This window comes from Chiloscyllium plagiosum, chromosome 41 (genome assembly GCF_004010195.1).
Source record: "Chiloscyllium plagiosum isolate BGI_BamShark_2017 chromosome 41, ASM401019v2, whole genome shotgun sequence".
NCBI classification, from domain to species: Eukaryota; Metazoa; Chordata; class Chondrichthyes; order Orectolobiformes; family Hemiscylliidae; genus Chiloscyllium; species Chiloscyllium plagiosum.
Genome location: NC_057750.1, coordinates 17,711,442 through 17,732,816, shown reverse-complemented (window position 1 = coordinate 17,732,816; position 21,375 = coordinate 17,711,442). Strand labels below are relative to the sequence as shown.

Sequence of the window (21,375 nt, the reverse complement as noted above, 5' to 3'; positions counted from 1 at the left end):
GACCTGTATACCTAGATCTCTATCTACGACGCTTCTTAGGGTTCTGCTGTTTACTGTTATACTTCTCTCCTGCATTACAGCTTTCAAAATACATCCCCTTGCACTTTTCTAGATTAAATGTCATCTGCCATTTCTCTGTCCAAGTCTGGAGTCTATCTCTGTCCTGCTGTATCCTCTGGCAATTCTTCACACTGTCCACAGCTCCCCACAATCTTTGTGTCATCCACCATCTTACGAATCATCTGCTACACCTATTACAAACCATCTGGGTCTCAGCACTGCGAAACACCCCTGGTCACTGACCTCCAGTCAGAAAAACAGCCTTCAACTGCTACACTCTGTCTTTGATGGCTGAGCCAGTTCTGTATCCATCTTACCAGCTGATTTTTCCATGTGATGCCACCTTTTGGATCAGCTTAACATGAGGGGCCTTGCTGAAGTCCATGTGAACAACATCTACTGTCCTGTCCTCCTCAATCATCTATGTCACTACCTTAAATAAACTCAGTCAAGTTATTGAGACATTATCTTCTCTGCAAATATCGTGTTACCTAATGCTAATATTTTCCCGAATGTGAGTAAATTCTGTCCCTAAGAATATTCTCCAATAATTTCTCTACCATTGATATAAAACTCATCTGTTTCCTGCATTATCTCTGTTGCCCTCTTAAACAAAGGGATGCCATTGATGATTCTCCAATTCTCCTGGGACTAAAAAGGATACTAAGATTTTGTACAAGGCCCTAGCAATTTCCTTGCCTGCCTTTCTTATTCTGGGATAGATCCCATCAGGCCCTGGGGATTTGTCTTCCTTAATCCTTTCAAAACGCCCAAAGCCATCACTTTTTTTTAAAATGCTGAATGGACCAGGATATCATCAAAGCCTTGCCAGGACTCGCCATCCACAATGTCCTCCTCCTTCTGTGGATGCTGATGCAAACTATCCACTTAGGACCTTGTCAATGGCCTGCCTTCGACTCCAAGCATGAATTGCCCTTGAGTGGAACTATCCTTTCCCAGCCCCTAACGTCCATCTAAAATGCCTTTGGGTTCTCCTTAATCCTGTTTCATGCCACTCCCCTCTCTTCCCCCCTCCCCCTCCCCCCCACCCCAACACTCGTAATTCTTGCTCGAGTTTTTTCCTGCTATCTTTGTATTCTTTGAGGCCTCTTTGTCTTTTGGTTTCCTCAACCTTGCATATACCTCCTTTTTCTTGTTGACGAAGCTCTCACTTTTTCTCTTGTCATCCAAGGTTTCCAATTCTTGCCATCCTTCTCCTTAGTTTTCACAGGAGCACTGGTCCTGAACTCTAATCAACTGGCCTTTAAAAGATTCCCACGTCCCAGATGTGGATTTATCCTCCAATAGTTGCTCCCAGGATACATTCCCTAGTTCCTACTTAATATTTTTAGTTCACCTTCCTCCAATTTTATACTTTCACCTGAGGGCCACTCTTATCCTTAGAATTATGGTCTAAAATGCTAACTACTGAACCTTTGAAACTAGTGTTCCGAGATTTTAATTGTACCCCATCGGTGGCTGTTCCTTCAGTAGCATGGGACCTAAAATCTCTCCTTCCTTCAGTCAACCTCCTTCCCCACTCTAACTCCATTTCCCATCTTTTTAAGACACTCCTCCTTAAAATGGTACAACATTGAGGGCCGAAGGGCCTGTACTGCGCCGTTAATGTATTAAAACCTATCCAACTGAGCTGTCGGTTATCCCTACTGACCACCTTGTGTGTCTCAGTCCCCTGATTTGATTTATTACGTGGAGCAGCTTAAAATATTTTTCTGATGTTGAATGTGGTACAGGGGTAGAGCTTGCTGCTGTTATGGAACAGTCCTCCCCTTGCTCAGACCCCAGACTCCATCTGCTGCTCTAATACTGACCTAATGCATCAACTTCTAATCTCTTACCACCACTCTACTCATCGGCTTCTGCTTCAGTGCTGCCTTGTTTCAACCGTTCACCTTCTATTCCGTTCCCTCCAAAGTCTCATCCTCCCTCCCTTGGCTTCCACATCAAACCCTGCAACTCTCTTGTACCTCCTGCCATTTTGACCTGTGGAAAATTCTGTCACCCTGCCATTGACGGTTGTGCTTCCAGCTGGCTGGGTGCCCATTTCTGACAATCCTTCTCTTGCCTCTCTCCCACTCTAAGTCACTCCTTAAGACCTATGAATTGTGCCCAGTGTCTCCCTATTTGACTTGGTGTCAGATAATTCTGAGGTCAGAGTCAAGAGTGTGGTGCTGGAAAAGCCCAGCAGGTCAGGCGAATCAACATTTTGGGCATAAGCCCTTCATTAGACCTTTCTCCTAATTCTCTGAGGATCTTGCTCAGTTAGTGCAGCTTCTCTGTATCGTGATCTCTAGCTGCCGGGGTGAAGTGGGTTAGATGTGATTGGTGTATCCATCTGAGTGCTGGTCTCTGATCAATAACTCCCACTCAATATCCTGTGTTCCACCCGTAAACTTCACCATCAGTGAGGAATTGGAGCCCGTTCCAGAAACCCAACTCGACCTTTCAAATTACTGTGGAGACCTGCTGCTTGAGTTGCTGATTTTGGATTCGGTGTGTTGGATGTACTGGGTTAATTTTATTTTTGAATTATATACTGTATATGCCTGTGCTTCTTGCACCACAACATTGGCTGCAGTTGAAAATGTACCTTGAGACGTCTGGTGATGAAAAGCAGTTGATCAATGGAGGTTTTATTTTCATGTTGAAGTTCAGGAGAATTCCACAAATGTTTTGGCTTGGGGGTATCTGTTGGTGTTGAACCGAATTTGTTATACTGCCTTAACCCATCGATTTCAGGCTGACAGCACTGGAAGGCTGGGCTTTGAAGAATTTAAATACCTTTGGGATAAGATTAAGAAGTGGCAGGTATGTATGTCTCTAAGTTAGTAAGTCCACATACCTATGTCTGTACACAGCAGTTCAGATGTACTGGAGATTGCATCCCTCAGGCTCATTGTAACAGGCATACTTTGGATTCAATGTGACTATTGTGCCATGGATCAGAAAAGTCCCGTGTTCACTGGGTAACCAAACCAAGCACGCTGCCTGTAACAAAAACAGATTGCTGACAAAAACTCAGCAAGTCTGGCAGCATCTGTGGGGAGAAAGCAGAGTTAATGTGACTCTTCATCAAAACAGGCATACAGACGCTGGCTGTAAATGTAGCTTTAGCTCAGACTTTGTGTGTGTGAGATTCACTCAGTGAGTCTTTATGACTGACATCAATACTTTGCTAAAGCTGACTTTTGGCAGTACAATGCCAACAGTATTAGGTTAGATTCCCCTACATTGTGGAAACAGGCCCTTCGGCCCAATAAGTCCATACCGACCGTCCGAAGAGTAAACCACCCAGACCCATTTTTCTCTGACTAGTGCACCTAACATCGAAGGCAATTTAGCATGGTCAATTCACCTGACCTGCACATCTTTGGACTGTGGGAGGAAACTGGAACATGTGGAGGAAACCCACACAGACACTGGGAGAATGCAAACTCCACACAGACAGTCGCCCGAAGCTGGAATCGAACCTGGCATCCTGGTGCTGTGAAGCAGCAGCGCTAACCACTCAGCCACCGTACTGCCCCATTGGTGAATATCTCACTCTTGGACAATGTTGAGCAGTTTCTTTCTGGAATGAAGTTAGTCCCGTGATGGTTGTCTACTGTAGTACAAATATTGACTCTACTTTGTATAACTTTCACCTCTTGTGTGGAGGACTCCCTATAGCTCCCTATCTCTCTGTTATCCTTTTCTCTATATACCCTTTTTGATTACTTCTATTTTGCAGCTTTGCAAATCCCATGTTTGACATGTCAGATTTTATTTGGATCTTGGGAGATTTGCCCGGTCGAGTAGCACTCCTTCGATGGATAGGACTAGAAAATCCCTGTCATTACTACAAGAAAGTGAACCTGCCTCCCCCCTCACTCTCGGATAATCCAGACCCTAACAACTTGAGTGAACCTACAACTCCCCTCCCCTGCCCTCACTCTCAGGATATTATCCTCTGTGTGCAAAAGTTGCCCCATAGGCCTCTTGTATCTTGTCCCTCTCACCCTAAACTTATGCCCTCTAGTTCTGGACTCCCCCACCTGATATATGTGTCCGTATATCCCTGGGTCATCCTCCCCCTGAATTCCTTTTTACAATTTTATGTTTCCTCCTCATTTCTCTCTCCACCTCCCTCCACACCCACGCCCGCCCCCCCCCACCCCTGATCATTTCCCACTCTTCCACATTAAATTTCCATGTGACATTTACAATTTTACAAATTGAGTACTGATTTTTTTTTTCAAAAAGGCACTCCATTTCTGCAATGAAAAGTTTACATTGCAATTGTTAAGAAGACGAAGCATTGAAAACTTGAAAGGGTTCAGAAAAGATTTACAAGGATGTTGCCAGGGTTGGAGGATCTGAGCTTCAGGGAGAGGCTGAACAGGCTGGAGCTGTTGTCCCTGGAGCGTCGAAGGCTGAGGGGTGACCTTATAGAGGTTTACAAAATTATGAGGGGCATGGATAGGGTAAATAGACAAAGTCTTTTCCCTGGGGTCAGGGAGTCCAGAACTAGAGGGCATCGGTTTAGGGTGAGAGGGGAAAGATCTAAAAGAGACCTAAGGGGCAACTTTTTCATGCAGAGGATGGTATGTGTATGGAATGAGCTGCCAGAGGAAGTGGTGGAGGCTGGTACAATTGTAACATTTAAGAGGCATTTGGATGGGTATTTGAATAGGAAGGGTTTGGAGGGATATGGGTCGGGTGCTGGCAGGTGGGACTAGATTGGGTTGGGATATCTGCTCGGCATGCATGGGTTGGACCGAAGGGTCTGTTTCCATGCTGTACATCTGTGACTCTATTATTGGGAGTCTGTTATTCTGCCCCCTCCAACTCACTTCCCTATCTTTCTGGTCTGGTATTCAACCCCACAGGTTCCATAAATCTTAACACCTTTTCCCCGGTGGAAAAAAAATACATATCCATCTCTGTTTTCGCATTTTCAGCAGCTTTTGGGTGGGAGGAGTTGTGGGTACAGGTTTTCATCAGAATGGCCTTGGTTCTAAATTTAACCTGCTCATCTCGTTCTGGGTACTGTCACCAGAGTGAATGGTGTCTCTGTTTACCCTGTCTGAGATTTTAAACACCTTATTAGATGTCCCCTTAATCTGCAATAAAATTATTTAGCCTATTCAAGGGTGTTATGGCAAATGTCCAAGCAGGTTGGACTTTGAATCTCGACCTTCTGGTCCCTGAGGTAGGAGCGCTACCACAGCACCATAAAAGCTCCCTCGGATTTGTTATATGCGAAGGAAGTACAGGCCTGGTCTACAGAAACGAAGCTTGTCACTCCAGCTTTCTAACCCAGTGTCATTCTTGTCAGCCTGGACTGTGACTTTTCCCAGCTCAATATACCTGCCTTTTGGTCATGTTCCCAGATCTGCTTGTGAACAGCAACCTTGTTCCAACAATCTCCTTGGAGACAATCACTGAATCTTGCTGCAGTGATATAATGCTCTCCACGTTGGTCTGTGAGCTGAGCTGTTTCTAGTTTGGGGAAACAGTCCCTACACTATGTGGAAGCAGGCCATTTGGCCCATTGAGTCCATACTAAACTTCCAAACAGCATCCCACCCAAACCCACCTCCCACGGCTAATCCACCTAGCCTGCATATCCCTGGACACTATGGGTAATTTAGCACGGCCAATTCACCCCAAGCTGCACTTGTGGGAGGAAACCACAGCACCCAGAGGAAACTCTCGTGCTGTGAGGCAGCAGTGCTAACCACTGAGCCCCCATGCTGCGCTTACATTGGCTGATGACATTGGACTATTTTACAGAGTGGAGACTGAAAACGGTGCGACTAGCTATCTGCCACTAATTGCCTACTGCCTCCTGCTGGCAATCAATGGCGAGATGTGTATATCTTCCAATAGCTTTTCTGTCTAAATTTGTGCACTTGTGTCAAATGTGTGGCTTGGACTGTTTGTCCCCCACCCTCCCAGTGAATCTGTGCCCTCGCTAATCATCCTGACCCTGTATGCAGTTTGAACTAAATATGTAATTCACCCCCCACAGGCTGTCTACAAAGGATTCGATGCCGACAAATCAGGAACCATTAACAGCCAAGAGCTTCCTGGGGCTTTTGAAGCAGCAGGTAGGACATGTTGATCAACTGACCTATAGCTCCATGGAGGGGGCTGTGGGGAGAAGGTAGTGCCAAGGGCACATTCATACATGTGTTATAATGCAGGAGGAGACTATTCAGCCCATCAGTGCTGGTACTATGAGGGAGTAGTTCTCAACATTTCCCTGCCTAGCTTGAATCTGATCAGGAATTCAGGAGACCCTTCAGTGTGCTAAGACAGTAGGGCATGCAACAACGTGAAAGGTGTGAGGTGACTAGTATAGACTTAAATGAAGGGCAGGTTGGATGAGGACGTTAAGAACAATGAATGGGAGGTTGGGTGAGAGGAGATAACTAGAGTGGGCTAGAGCCTGTGAATCAGCCAAATGATCCGGCTCTGTCTTGTGTATTTTAATTTCATTGATGTGGAGGTGCCTGGGTTGGATTGGGGTGGACTGTGTCAGAAGTCACAAGACACCAGGTTATAATCCAACAGGTTTATTTGAAATCACAAGCTTTTGGAGCCCTGTTCCTTTTGTCAGGTGTAGTCACTTCACCCGCAGAGGGGCAGCGCTCTGAAAGCTTGTGATTTCAAATAAACCTGTTGGACTATAACTTGGTGTCATGAGACTTCTGATTTTAATTTCAACAATTACAGGTAATTCCTTTTCCTGCCTAGCTTAAGGGCATCGCTTAGGCCAGCATTTATTGTCCATCCCTAATTGCCCTTTGAAGGTGAAGTTGGACTCTGTGGGGTGTAGGTAGACCCATAGTGCTGTTTGGAAGGCAGATTCAGGATTCTAACACACTGTGAAGGAACAGCGATATATTTCCACATCAATAAACAGGAGTTCAAGTGGAACTTGCAGATGGAGGTGCTCCGAAGTCTGTAGATCCTCAGACTCAGGAAAGCACTGGGGGAATTGGTAATCATTGATCAGCTCTCTCAACGCACTGGTAGGGGTATGAAGAGCTGATCAGGGACTGTGCTGCAAGACCACACACTGCCCTCAGTCAATGTAATTCCACTGCTAATCACTAGATGGGGCACCTTTCGAACAGCTTTTTATAGGTTTGGAGCCAACCTATAAAAACACCAAAATGCTGCAGCTGCTAAAATTCTGAGAGAAAGCAGGAACTGCTGGAAGTAGATCAGTCAGCACTGGCAAAGGAAGGAAGGAAGTTAATGTTTTGTGTATACCACTGCTTTATCTAATATGGTTGCAAGCACACGGTCTGGAGGTCTCTGACTGCGGCTGGCTGTACAGACTGTCCCTGAGGCTCTTCACCTCCTTGCATACTTCGGTCACTCTACAGGTTCTGAAACCCTGCTCTCCAGTGTAAGATATGGAAGAGCTCTTTCTTCACATTCTCCTTATAGATTGTTGTCATCTTTCTCTCACTGACATCAGAGTCATGGGTTCAGTTACATCGTTACTAGTTGCATTGTACTGCCTCTCCTCCCAGGTTTCTCTCTCGCATGCACACACAAACGACCCTCCTCCCCCTTCTCTCCAAACTGCAAGTCTTGATCTCTGTTTGGGATAATCTGAAACTCTGAGTGGATGCTCCAATCTGCTTCACTTCAGCCCAATATAGGGAGACATTATCAAATGGGTAGTTCATCTGTTAACTGAAATATCTCCAATAATATTTGAAGTTAATGCTCTGAAATCACCCTGAAAACCTCCTGTGCTCTGAGCTTCTGATTGGTGTTTATAGTTAAATCCATTACTGCAGAAAATAGCCTTGAAAAGCCTTCTGGTCACTGACTCTCACAGCACCAAGTCTCCTAAGGCTGTCATGACAGTATTTTGTCTGGTGTAGTGTTGAACTCTGTACAGCTATTACATGTTCTGTGATAATCAGACTGTCACCCTTCGTAGAGTTCTAGAGTTGTACAGCAGGGAAGCAGACCCAATCTGACTGAGTTCCATTTGCCAGCATTTGGCCCATATCCCTCCAAACCCTTCCTATTCATGTACACATCCAGATGCCTTTTCAATGTAATTGTATCAACACCTCTGCAGCTCGTTCCATACACATATCACCTTTGTGTGGAAAAGGTTACCCCTCTGGTCCCTTTTTTAAATGTCTCCCCTCTGACCTTAAACCTATGCCCTCTTGTTTTGGAATTCACCCTAGGAAAAATGACCTTCACTATTTAGAAGAAAGTGAGGACTGGAGATCGGAGTCAAAACGTGTGGTGCTGGAAAAGCACAGCCGGTCAGGCAGCGTCCGAGGAGCAGAAGAGTCAACGTTTTGAGCATAACCTCTTCATCAGGAATGTGGGGGGTCCCCCGAGGGTGCTGAGAGATAAATGGGAAGGGGGTGTGTGTGGCTGGGGTGTGGGGAAGGTAGCTAGGAATGCAATAGGTAGGTGGAGGTGGGGGGATGATGGTGATAGGTCAGAGTTGAGGGTGGAGTGGATAGGTGGGAAGGAAGATGGACAGTTCAAGAAGGCAGTGGGGAGTTGGAGGGTTGGATCTGGGATGAGGGGGGGTGTGGTGGAGATGAGGAAACTAGTGAAATCGACATTGATGAGGTGTGGTTGGAGGGTCCCAGGACAGAAAATGAGATATTCTTCCTCCAGGTGGCTTGGATTTGGTGGTGGAGGCGGCCCAGGACTTGCATGTCCTTGGCGGAGGGGGGAGTTGAAGTAGTCAGCCACAGGGCTGTGGGGTTGTTTAGTGCATATGTCTCTGGGACTCGAATAAAAATGCCTTCAGTGTTCCTTCATTGTGTCCCTTTCAAGTGCTCTGACAATAGAAGATTTTGGTTGACCTTGTCTTTTTTTGTTTGAACCAAATTTTCTTCTCCAGTTTTAAGGTTGATAGAGTTTTCATCCTATCCCACCTTTTCACTTCTTTTTGCATTCACTGCACCTACGCCCTGAATTACTTTCTGCACAACAGGAAACCTTTTGGTTTTTCCCTTTACCTTCAATTGCAAAAAGTACTTTCAAACAGTTGTTTTTTTTTAGACTTTCACTCCTTTACAAGTGTCTTAAAATGGGGCCATTATTCAATTTTTTTTGATTACTTGAGGCACTATCAAATAGGTAGTTCAGCTCTGTTGACTGAAATATCTCTGTACTATTTGAGACTCGACGTACTGAGATTGTTCCAAAAGCCGCCTATGCTCTCAGCCTCCGATTGGTATTTATAATTTAAAAATCCATTATTGCAGAAAATAGCCTTGAAAAGCTTTCTCATCACTGACTGAGTAACCCACCCAGATCCATCTCCAACTCTACACTTACCCCTGACTAATGCACCTAACCTGCACATCCCTGAACACTATGGGCAATTTAGCATGGCCAATTCTCTGCACCACCCTCCAGATCTCATCTCATCCTGACTTGGAAATATGTTACTGTTCTTTTATCATTGCTTGGTTGGATTTTGACATTTAACCTTCTCTACTTCTGTCTCCTTCTGTGCAAAGGATATCCTCTGAATGATGAACTTTACCGACTGCTGTATCGCCGATATGCCAATGAGTCTGGTGACATGGACTTTGACAACTACATTTCCTGCTTAGTCCGGTTGGATGCCATGCTCAGTAAGTGTGGTTCTGTTAGCACCTATTAACTTGACCAATCAGTTTGGAGCCATTCCTGTGACATTGCTGCCTGGCACAGCTCAGTGACGATATTGAGGCATGTGCTGTGTATGAAACTAGAAATAAAACCAACAAAAAGCTGAGTGCTGTGCATACTTGTCTCCACGTGAATTGATATTGAGTGAGTACAATAGACAGATGTGGACATTCTGAAACTGACCCATTACACTCCAGATCAGAATAGACCCAGCCCCATCTTCTCCAATAAAGCAGGACTGGGAGATCTGATTGAGGGGTTTAATGGGGGGGTAGATGCAGGTATTCATTTGTGCAGTGATTGAAAACTCAGGGCTCTTAAAACACAAGATGGATGGATGGACAGACCCTCTTTCACCCAGGGAGTGGTGAGCATGTGGAATTGGCGAAACTGAGGGAGTGGTTGAAGTAAATAGTAAAGGGAAGTGAGATGATGGAGAAAGCAGTGAAGGTTATGATAATGAGTGAGGGGAAATGTTAGGGTGTGGAAAAGAGGAGCTGCCTGGGGAGCAGAAACCACTTGGTCTGAATGGCCAGGTTTGGTGCAGTAAATCTGATCGCCGTATGTGATGGGGTTCCTTTGCCTGGTCACTCGATGCAAGGATTCAGGCTACAGTTCAGAGAGATAGAATACAGTGTGACAGGTCCTGGCTGTTTGCTGCATTTAGCAGGAACTGAGTGAGATCCAAATCACAAGACTTCCCAAATGGGAATGTATTGAGTGTGTTGATAGCAGAATTTTAGTTTCACATCTGGACCTACTTGACAGCTGTGGATAAAAAGGCATTTTTCTGAAGTGAGCTATGCTTCTTAGTTGCAGCCTCAGGCTAATATTGTACCGTTTTATTTTGTTTAGTGTAAGTTTGTTTGAAGATGATCAACAGATGCTTAAAGTCTGTAAACGGCAGAGTCAGGCTGCTTGAAGAGCAGGCCATTTCATTCTTTTGTGTTTGGGTCGCCCTTTTCAGAGGGTCTTGCAGCACAGAAACAGACCCGTCAGTTCCACCCGTCCATGCCGACCACATGTCCCAACCTAATCTAGTCCCATTTGCCAGCATTGGCCCATATCCATCCAAATGCCTTTTTAAATGCTGTAATTGTACCAGCCTCCACCAGTTCCTCTGGTAGCTCATTCCATACACGACTGTCTGCGTAAAAAATTTGCCCCTTTTATATCTTTCGCCTCTCACGCTAAACCGAAGCCCTCTAGTTTTGGACTCCTCCCCTCCCCCACCCCCCACCCCACCCCACCCCAGGGAAAAGACCTTGGCTGTCTATTTATCCTATCCATGTCTCTCTTGATTTTATAAACAGCTATAAGGTCACCCCTCAGCCTCTGACGCTCCAGGGAAAACAGCCCCAGCCTTTTTGGTCTCTCCCTAGAGCTCAAATCCTCCAACATTCTTGTAATTCTTTTCTAAACCCTTTCAGATTTCCTAGCATCCTTCTTATATCAGGGGGCCCAGAATTGCACACAATATTTCAAATGTGGCCTAACTTCATTCCCAAGGATTTTATAGCAGCGCGCTTGGAGGGGAAATAATGATAGATCAGACACAGCATGGATTTACAAAAAAGAAATCATACTTGACAAATTAGATTAGATTAGATTAGATTACTTACAGTGTGGAAACAGGCCCTTCGGCCCAACAAGTCCACACCGACCCGCCGAAGCGCAACCCACCCATACCCCTACATTTACCCCTTTAACCTAACACTACGGGCAATTTAGCATGGCCAATTCACCTGACCCGCACATTTTTGGATTGTGGGAGGAAACCGGAGCACCCGGAGGAAACCCACGCAGACACAGGGAGAACGTGCAAACTCCACACAGTCAGTCACCTGAGTCGGGAATTGAACCCGGGTCTCTGGCGCTGTGAGGCAGCAGTGCTAACCACTGTGCCACCGTGCCGCCCACTAAAATCTACTGAAGTTCTTTTGAGGATGTAACTAAAAGTGTTGAGCATGGGGAGCTAATGGATATTAGCTTTTTGGGGACCTTGAAAGGGCTTTTGACACTGTGCCATGTAAAAGATTCATGTGCAAAATTAACATGCATGAGATTGGGGGTATTGTATTGAGGTGGATAGAAAATTGGTTAGGCAGGAAATGGTAAGAAAAAATGGGTCTTTATTTTTTGAATTGCAGGCAATAGCTAATAAGGTACATTGGGGATTAATTTAAGGATCTCAGCTATTCTCAATATATGTTAATGATTTGGATGAAGGAACTAAGTGTAGTACAGGTGCACAATCCTTTATCTGAAATGCTTGGAACTTGCTATTTTTCGGAATTCAGAATTTTTCGAATTTCAGAGTAAGTGACAGTTTGGTGAAATTTAAAAAATCTTACAGGAGGAGCAGACACATCACAGTGACATGCATCGAGTGGGTGTCGACTTGGGTTAACTGTTTGCACACCAAACATCCTTGTTAACGAGGGAAAAAAAACTTTACAAAAAACCTTCGGACTTTGGAGATTTTCGGATATCGGATAAAGGGTTGTCTACCTGTATCTCCAAATTTCCAAGTGACACAAAGCTGGGTGGAAGAGTGAGCTGTGAGGAGAATGCAGAGATGTTGTAATGTGACTTGGACAGGCTGTGGGGGCAAATGCATGGCAGCTGCAGGATAATGGGGGAAAAATATGTTGACTGTTTTGGTAATCAAAATAGGAAGGCAGATATTTATTTAAAGGGCTGCAAGTAAGAGGGGAAATGTTCAGCAAGGCTTGAATGTCCCCGTGTACCAGTCACTGAAAGTAAGCATGCAGGTGTAGGAGGCAAACTCCAAAAAAAAAAGTGCAGGTCAGGTGATTTGGCCAGACTAAACTCGCCATTGTTTTAGGTGCATTAGTCAGGGTAGGGTAGGGGAATGGGTCTGGGTGGGTTACTCTTTGGAGGGTGGGTGTGGACTTGTTGGGCCAAAGGGTCTGTTTCCATGCTGTAGGGGATCTAATCTAATCAAATTGCATGTTGGACTATACAGGCCACACCAGGAATATTGTGTGCTCGTCTGGTCACCTTACGAGGAAGGGTGCTCCTGCTTTTGAGAGTTTGTAACAAAGGTTTCCTGAACTGATTCCTGGCAGGGCTGACTCCTATGAAGAGAGAATGACTTTGGTTAGGATTGTATTCACCGAAGTGATCACGTAGAAATCTATGAAATTCTAACAGTGAGATGGAGTAGATGTAGGAAGGCTGTCCCTGATTGTGGGGAGTCCAGAGCTGTGGGCCTTAGTTTAAGGATAAAGGGTAAACCTTTTAGGAGTGAGATGCGTGAAGAAAATACTTGGATGTTGAGAAACTTCTGGAGTTCATTTCCACAAAATGGTTAAGGCCAAAACCTTGTGTTTTCCAGGAGATTACGCTCTTTTGGCTGAATGTACAGGAAGTGGCAGGATTTAAGGCATTGAGATGAATGATTATATTGAATAGTGGAGCAGGGTTAGGGTTTGCTCCTGTCTCCTATAGAAGCTGTTATTGAATCTACCCCTACTGCCACTTCAGATAGTGCATTCCGTAATTGTTGCTTTAATTAAAGGACAATTCTTTGGTCTATTTATCCCCCTTCCCACTTTCCTCAGTTTCTTAATCTGAAAGTTTTAGACACCATGTGTTCAGGTTTCAAGGCTCGTGAACAGCATCAATTAGCCCCTGTATTTAAAAAGAAAAAGTGGACTTAAAGTTAATTCAAGACTCTGATTGTGTCCTCATTCATGTCAAGTCCAGGTTGCCCACCAATCTCTGCTCTTATGTCGGAAATCTAAAAATATAGTTGTCCTTTTTAAACCCTTCCACAATATCTGGCCTGTCCTGTGTTCTCAAACCTCCACCAGATCAGCAAACTTCAACTTTTTTTGCTTTTTTTTTCCTAATTCTAGCCTCTTATACATTACTGTTATCCTTTGTTGCTGGTCCTATCTCTAGCGAGGTGGAGGTGAGTACTGCAGATGCTGGAGATTTGAGTCCAGATTAGAGTGGTGCTGAAAAAGCACAGCAGGTCAGGCAGCATCCGAGGATCAGGAAGATTGACGTTTCGAGCAAAAGCCCTTCATCATGTCTCTAGCTGTCTAGTCCCACAGTTCTGAAATATCCTTGCTCAACCCCTTGCCCTCCTTTTCCAGATGGTCCTTTTGAAGCCCTTGTCTTAGGACTAAGTGTTGGCCTAACAATTTCTTTAAGTGACTCCCTAACAAATGTGTTTGATAATAGGTTTTGTGAAGTGATTGGTGACATTTTATCTATATTTAAAGAAACTATATAAATGCACATCACTGTTGAGCAGAGCTGGTTAATCATTCCTTGCCTTGTCTTTTTTCACTTGCAGGATCGTTCAAGGCTTTGGATAAAGACGGCAATGGCTCCATCAAAGTGAACATAGTGGAGGTAGGATCATATCCCCAGTAGTACAATCATTAGTCGTAGAGGTGCACAGCATGGAAACAGACCCTTCGGTCCAACCCGGCCATGCCGACCAGATGTCCCAACCCAATCTAATCCCACCTGTTAGCATCTGGCCCATATCCCTCCAAACCCTTCCTATTCATAAACCCATCCAGATGCCTTTTAAATGCTGCAATTGTACCAGCCCCCACCACGTCCTCTGGCAACTCATTCAATACACTTACCACCCTCTGTGTGAAAAAGTTGCCCCTTAGGCCCCTTTTATATCTTTCTCATAAACCCATCCAGATGCCTTTTAAATGCTGCAATTGTACCAGCCTCCACCACTTCCTCTGGCAGCTCATTCCAAACACGTACCACTCTCTTGTCCCTTAGATCTCTTTTATATTTTTTCCCCCCTCACTCTAAACCAATGCCCTCTGGACTCCCCCACACCAGAAAAGAGACTTGGTCTATTTGTCCTATCCACGCCCCTAATGATTTTATAAACCTCTATAAGGTCACCCCTCAGCCTCTGACGCTCCAGAGAAAACAGCCCCAGCCTGTTCAGCCTCTCCCTGTAGCTCAAATCCTCCAACCCGGGACCAATCCTTGTAAATCTTTTCTGAACCCTTTCAAGTTTCACATCTTTCCGATAGGAAGGAGACCAGAATTGCATGCAATATTCCAACAGTGGCCTAACCAATGTCCTGTACAGCTGCAATATGACCTCCCAACTCCTGTACTCAATACTCTGACCAATAAAGGAAAGCATACCAAACGCCGCCTTCACTATCCCATCTACCTGCGACTCCACTTGCAAAGGAACTATGATCCTGTATTCCAAGGCCTCTTTGTTCAGCAACATTCCCTAGGACCTTACAATTACGTGTATAAGTCCTGGAGGTTTCCTCCACCAAACTGCTTTCTCTTTTGAGAGAGTCATACAGCACAGAAATGGACCCTTCTGTCCAACTTGGGCGGCACAGTGGCTCAGTGGTTAGCACTGCCCCAGGTTCGATTCCAGCCTTGGGTGACTGTGCAAACTCTAAACAGACATTCTCCCCATGTCTGCGTGGATTTCTTCCGGGTGCTCCGGTTTCCTCTCACAATCCAAAGATGTGCAGGTCAGGTGAATTGGCCATGCAAAATTGTCCATAGTCAGAGGGAAATGGGTCTGGGTGGGTTACTCTTCGGAGGGTCGGTGTGGACTTGTTGGGCTGAAGGGCCTGTTTCCACGTTGTAGGGAATCTAATCTAATCAAACTTGTCCATGCTGACTCAGAGATTGTAATCAAGTGAAGGACAGAGTTTGTAGTGAGTTCCGAAGAATATTTGACACTATGTATGCTCAGTTTGACTCTCGAGAATGGGATGGGTGAAATGCCAGTGGGGCAACTTTTAGGAGATTGCAATAATTGTGTTATCTGGAATTCTAAGATTTATTGGACTAATTTCTGGGTTGGCAGGATTGTCTTTTGAGGAGCAATTGGGCATTTTGAAGAATGTTAGGTAATCTCATTGGGAAACTTAGACAATTCACCACAGGCTGGATGTAGCCAGGATGTTCTCCCTGGCTGCTGGCTGTAGAATCAGAGACGCAAGCTCAGAATAAAGAAGTAAGATGATTAAGACTGAGGTGAGCTTAAGGAGAGGCTAGAAAAATTGGAGCAGCAGAGGGTTGACAGTCAGTATCATTTTCCCAGAGTTCAAATGTTAGATCTAGGGGGCACTAAGGTGAGAAGGGAAAAGCTCAAAGGAAATGTGAAAGTCATTTTTATATAGTGAGTGATAGAAGTCTGGAATATGTTGCTGAGGTGGGCTGGAGGTTGATATTCCCTACAGTGTGGAAACAGGCCCTTCGGCCCAACAAGTCCACACCGACCCTCCGAAGAGTAACCCACCCAGACCCAATTCCCTCTGACTATGGACAATTTAGCATGGCCAATTCACCTGACCTGCACATCTTTGGATTGTGAGAGGAAACTGGAGCACCCGGAAGAAACCCACGCAGACGCTGGGAGAATGTCTGTGTGGAGTTTGCACAGTCACCCAAGGCTGGAGTCTAACCTGGGACCCTGGTGCTGTGAGGCAGCAGTGCTAACCACTGAGCCACCGTGTTGCCCCTTGTTCAAAGTTTTTGAGACTTTTAGGCAAGGACACAAATATGCAAGGAATGGAGGGATATTGGTCAAGGGCAGGCAGAAGGCTTGATTTAATATGGTGTCATATTCAGTACAATATTGTGGGCTGAGGGCCTGTTCCAGTGGTGTGTACAGCTCTGAGGAGGAATTTCTTTACTGACTGTGGTGAAGCTTTTGAATTCCCTACCCCAGAGGGCTGTGGAAGTTCAATCATTGAACAAGTTCAAGACAGATCAATAGGTTTCTGGGAAATTAATAGCAGGAAGAGATATGGAGGTGCAGGTATTGATGAGATGACCAGCCATGATCTCGAATGGCGAGGCAAGCTCGATTGGGCTGAATGGTCTACTCTTACTCCTAAAAGGAGCAGCCTAGAGTGAAAAATCATTGAGATGGCACCAGCAACCGTGGGATGGGAACGGATCTGACCCTGGCAACTTGTGATCAGAAGTGGCCTGTACCAGAACTGGGGACTGCCTTGTAAAGAGGAGGCAGTTGGGGTACAGTTTCGCAAAGGGCAGGGGAGGAAATAACAAAGAAATGTGGAGCTTCCTGGGTGACAGAAGAGCAGATGATACAGGGAAAAACTGCAAATGAGTGATGCCAGGTCTATTTTATGGTTGAGGATGGGACTGAATCTGGACAGAGGGGTGTGTAGTCATGGCTGAAAGTACAAACTCCACACAGACGGTCGCCTGAGGCTGGAACCGAACCCAGGTCCCTGGCTCTGTGAGACAGCAGTGCTAACCACTGAGCCAACCTACCCGCCCTGTCTGTCTGTCTCTCCCTCTCTGGTTCCCTTTTATGCTGGGCCTCAGGGTATGGAGGTTTGACCACCAAGAACTTCAGTCACTTTGATCAGCATTTAAAAATTTAATTTCCTGGTTTTGTTGCAAATGGAATTGAAAATCTCAAATAGCCATGGTGAAGATATGAGTTCCTATCTGCAATTGTTTATTTTTGTTCTGATCTCTGGCGTATTAATCTGATGATGTGGCCACACATTTATTGGATGTGTGTGGGTTACCTTGTCAATAATCATGGTAAAGTACACTTTGATCACAAAAAAAAAGCTAATGACTGTCCATTTTCTCTTTTAGTTTCTACAACTCACCATGTATTCCTAAAGCAAACGCCTTGGGATCAGCTCATCAAAGAAAACTGAAGATCTCCTTGTCACTACTTATCTATCAGAGCAATAGCCCTTTGCTTGGCTGAGGATGGAGGGGTGGGGGGAAGAGGGTGAAAATATATTTTTCTGCATGTAGGCTTTTTACTGTTCCTGAGATCTCTGTAAACTCAGCGTGTTGGAAGCACAGTGGTTAACCTTGACCATTCCAAACTTCAAGACTACTTTCTTCTGAGATTGCCAAAATCAAGAAAAAGATAATGTTTGAAAGAAAGGTCTTGTTGAGAATGAGCTTTGGAAATGGGAGATTAAAGGTCAGTATCACTGACCATTGGACCCCCCCCCCTCTCAGATCCACAAGCTTCTTGGAGAAAAACCATCTTTTCATTCTCTTGTGAGCTTTCTGCTTGCAATTTCCAACAACTGAGCTTTTCCTTTCTTGTTTGAATCTGTTGCCCTCGAATATTTCCTTGTGCGTGTGCCTAAAAGACTGAGGAAAGCAATTTATTTTTAAACAATGTTAAAGGTCACAGCCCGATCGGAAGCTGTAGTTTTAAGATTTATTCACACCCTTGAGTATTTGTTCTCCTTATTTTATGGAGAAGCCAAACTTGAAAGCATCCCTTGTTGAATCTGGTGTGTGGAGGGGTGGGGAGATGTTGTGTGCCAAGGAGCGTTTAATGAATGGCATTTAATGAATGCTCCGTGGGGCACAACAGACGAGTTCTGTTTGCCAGTAACTGGAGCTTTGGAAAGGTCAAGCTTATTCTTGCAATGTTGTGCTTTGTACTTTGTGGGGTATTATAAAGGTTTTTTTAAGTGCTATTGTGTACAGGAACTTGATCTATTGAGTGCTGTCACTTGTCTGTCTGCTGTTTGATTCTTGCTGCTTTATGCCCAAAGTATAAGCAACTTTATTTATGATCCCCCTGGCAATTCATTGCAGCCTCTCCCTTTGCACAAAAAAGCAGCCCCAGCAAATGATGGTGTTGCAGAAGGTGCTTGTGCCAATGGTCCAAAGATTGGAATTCTGGAAATACATTTCCTTCTTCATGGAGGGGTGCCTGAGCTTGGGGAGGCTTCGTAACCTTTCAAATGTACAAGGGCCCATTCCCTGATTATTACTCCGTTTGAGCTAGTAAGCCATTGGTTTGTCAAGTCTGTGATGTATTACACAAGAGCAATGCAATCAGTCTGGTCAGTTTCTTTCTCAGTTGCGATACAACTTATCAGTACTGGCGAGATAATGGCTTTCTGTTAATATCATTTGGGAAAAGACATTTTTATTTCATCAATCTTTGTTAAAACCTGTATTCCGTTGTTTTAGCGTTCTCAAAACCCAAATTTGTCTGCAAGTAAAACCAATTCTGAGTCCTGCCTTTTTGAGGTGGTTCAACACATTTAGCCATTTGACACCGTGTTTAATTGCAGAGATGGGCCGTGCCTTTTCTCATCCTGACACTCGTTAACTGTGTGGAATAGGCCGTTCAGTTACCTGGCCCCAGAATGTTGCCAAGGCACAGGGCTCTCCTATTGGGAAGGTTGAGAACTGCTCGAGCTCAGCCCATTTCAAGATGAATCAAAATTGCAGGTTTTTTTTGAAGTGGGAGCATCAAGTCCCATTCCTGCCTTGCCAAAATCTCATAATATGCCAGAACCTCTGTGTTCTTCTAATGCTGATGTCCCATTGGATCTACCATAGTGTAACAAAGCACTGAGACAGTTGGGGGTGAATATGTGATTTTAAATTTGCTAATCTGCTCTTTATGATATTAACCTGCTTTTATTTTTCTCTCACTTCCAATGGCCAGAATTTGAGATTTTTAATAAAAGGAAATCTATTAGCCTTTTTAAAAAAAAAAGTAAACGTATTAATAACTAATCAGCTGTTAAAGAGTCTTTACTTTTCCCAAGGTGGAAATGTCAAATACTACAGGGCGTAGATTTAAAATAAGGAGATATGTTTAAAGTGAAGTGTGAAAGGCATGTTATTATTTACACAAGGCAAGGCAGGAGCCTGGAGTCTGCTGCCAGAGGAGGGTGGTGGAAGTGAATACAATAAGATGCATTTTACAGGAAAGACAGAAAGGGAGGCAAGAGAGGAGGGGGAGTAGCATTTTTGATAAGGGACAGCTGAGGGAGGATATTCCTGGAAATACATCCAGGGAAGTTATTTGGGTGGAGCTGAGAAATAAGAAAGGGATGTTCACCTTATTGGGATTGTATTACAGACTCCCCAATAGTCAGAGGGAAATTGAGAAACAAACTTGTAAGGAGATCTCAGCTATCTGTAAGAATGATAGCGTAGTTATGGTAGGGGATTTTAACTTTCCTATCATCGACTGGGACTGCCATAGTGTTAAAGGTTTAGATGGAGTGGAATTTGTTAAGTGTGTACAAGAACATTTTCTGATTCAGTATGTGGATGTACCCACCAGAGACTGTGCAAAACTTGACCTACTCTTGGGAAATAAGGCAGGGCAGGTGACTGAGGGGTCAGTGGGGGAGCACTTTGGGGCCAGTGACCTTAATTCTATTCGTTTTAAAATAGTGATGGGGGGACATGAGATAGCTTTGGCAAATAGAATTAAGGAGAATCCAAAGGGTTTTTACAAGTATATTAAGGACAAAAGGATAACTAGTGAGAGAATAGGGCCCCTTAAAGATCAGCAAGGCAGCCTTTGTATAGAGCCACAGAAAATGGGGAGATTTTAAATTAATATTTTGCATCAGTATTTACTGTGGAAAAGGATATGGAAGATATAGACTGTAGGGAAACAGATGGTGACATCTTGCAAAATGTCCAGATTACAGAGGAGGAAGTGCTGGATGTCCTGAAATGGTTAAAGGTGGATAAATCCCCAGGATCTGATTAGGTGTACCTGAGAACTCTGTGGGAAGCTGGAGAAATGATTTCTGGGCTTCTTGCGGAGATATTTGTATCATCGAAAGTCACAGGTAAGGTGCCAGAAGACTAGAGGTTGGCAAACGTGGAGCCACTGTTTAAGAAGGGCAGTAAAGACAAGCCAGGGAACTATAGACTGGTGAGCCTGACGTCAGGGTGGGCAAGTTGTTGGAGAGAATCCTGAGGGACAGGATGTACATGTATTTGGAAAGACAAGGACTGATTAGGGATAGTCAACATGGCTTTGTGCGTGGGAAATCATATCTCACAAACTTGATTGAGTTTTTTGAAGAAGTAACAAAGAAGATTGATGAGGACAGAGCAGTCGATGTGACCTATATGGACTTCAGTAAGGCGTTCGACAAGGTTCCCCATGGGAGACTGATTAGCAAGGTTAGATCTCATGAATAGAGGGAGAACTAACCATTTGGATACAGAACTGGCTCAAAGGTAGAAGACAGAGGGTGGTGTTGGAGGGTTTTTTTCAGACTGGAGGCCTGTGACCAGTGGAGTGCGACAAGGATCGGTGCTGGGCCCTCTAATTTTTGTCACTGACATAAATGATTTGGATGCGAGCATAAGAGGTACAGTTAGTAAGTTTGCAGATGACATCAAAATTGGAGGTGTAGCGAAGAGGGTTACCTCAGATTACAACAGGATCTGAACCAGATCAGCCAATGGGCTGAGAAGTGGCAGATGGAGTTCAATTCAGATAAATGCGAGGTGCTGCATTTTGGGAAAGCAAATCTTAGCAGGACTTATACATTTAATGGTAAGGTCCTAGGGAGTGTTTCTGAACAGAGAGACCTGGGAGTGCAGGTTCATAGCTCCTTGAAAGTGGAGTCACAGGTAGATAGGATAGTGAAGAAGGCATTTGGTATGCTTTCCTTTATTGGTTAGAGTATTGAATACAGGAGTTGGGAGGTCATGTTACGGCTGTAAGGGACATTGTTTAGGCCACTGTTGGAATATTGCGTGCAATCCTGGTCTCCTTCCTATCGGGAAGTTGTTGTGAAACTTGAAAGGGTTCAGAAAAGATTTACAAGGATGTTGCCAGGATTGGAGGAT

At 44.6% G+C, this 21,375-nt stretch overlaps 1 protein-coding gene across 1 annotated transcript in view; it reads left to right on the top strand.

Moving 5' to 3' along the window:
* The window catches only part of capns1b (calpain, small subunit 1 b), a 64,885-nt gene extending 46,660 nt beyond the window's left edge, over positions 1-18,225 (top strand). Inside the window, exons 7-11 of the mRNA XM_043681035.1 lie at positions 2,821-2,889; positions 6,095-6,173; positions 9,591-9,707; positions 14,075-14,133; positions 17,374-18,225. Of these exons, the coding sequence (XP_043536970.1) occupies positions 2,821-2,889; positions 6,095-6,173; positions 9,591-9,707; positions 14,075-14,133; positions 17,374-17,400 (351 nt within the window). The 3' untranslated portion in view covers positions 17,401-18,225. The remainder of the gene's footprint in view (positions 1-2,820; positions 2,890-6,094; positions 6,174-9,590; positions 9,708-14,074; positions 14,134-17,373) is intronic.
* The last annotated feature ends 3,150 nt before the right edge of the window (positions 18,226-21,375 follow it).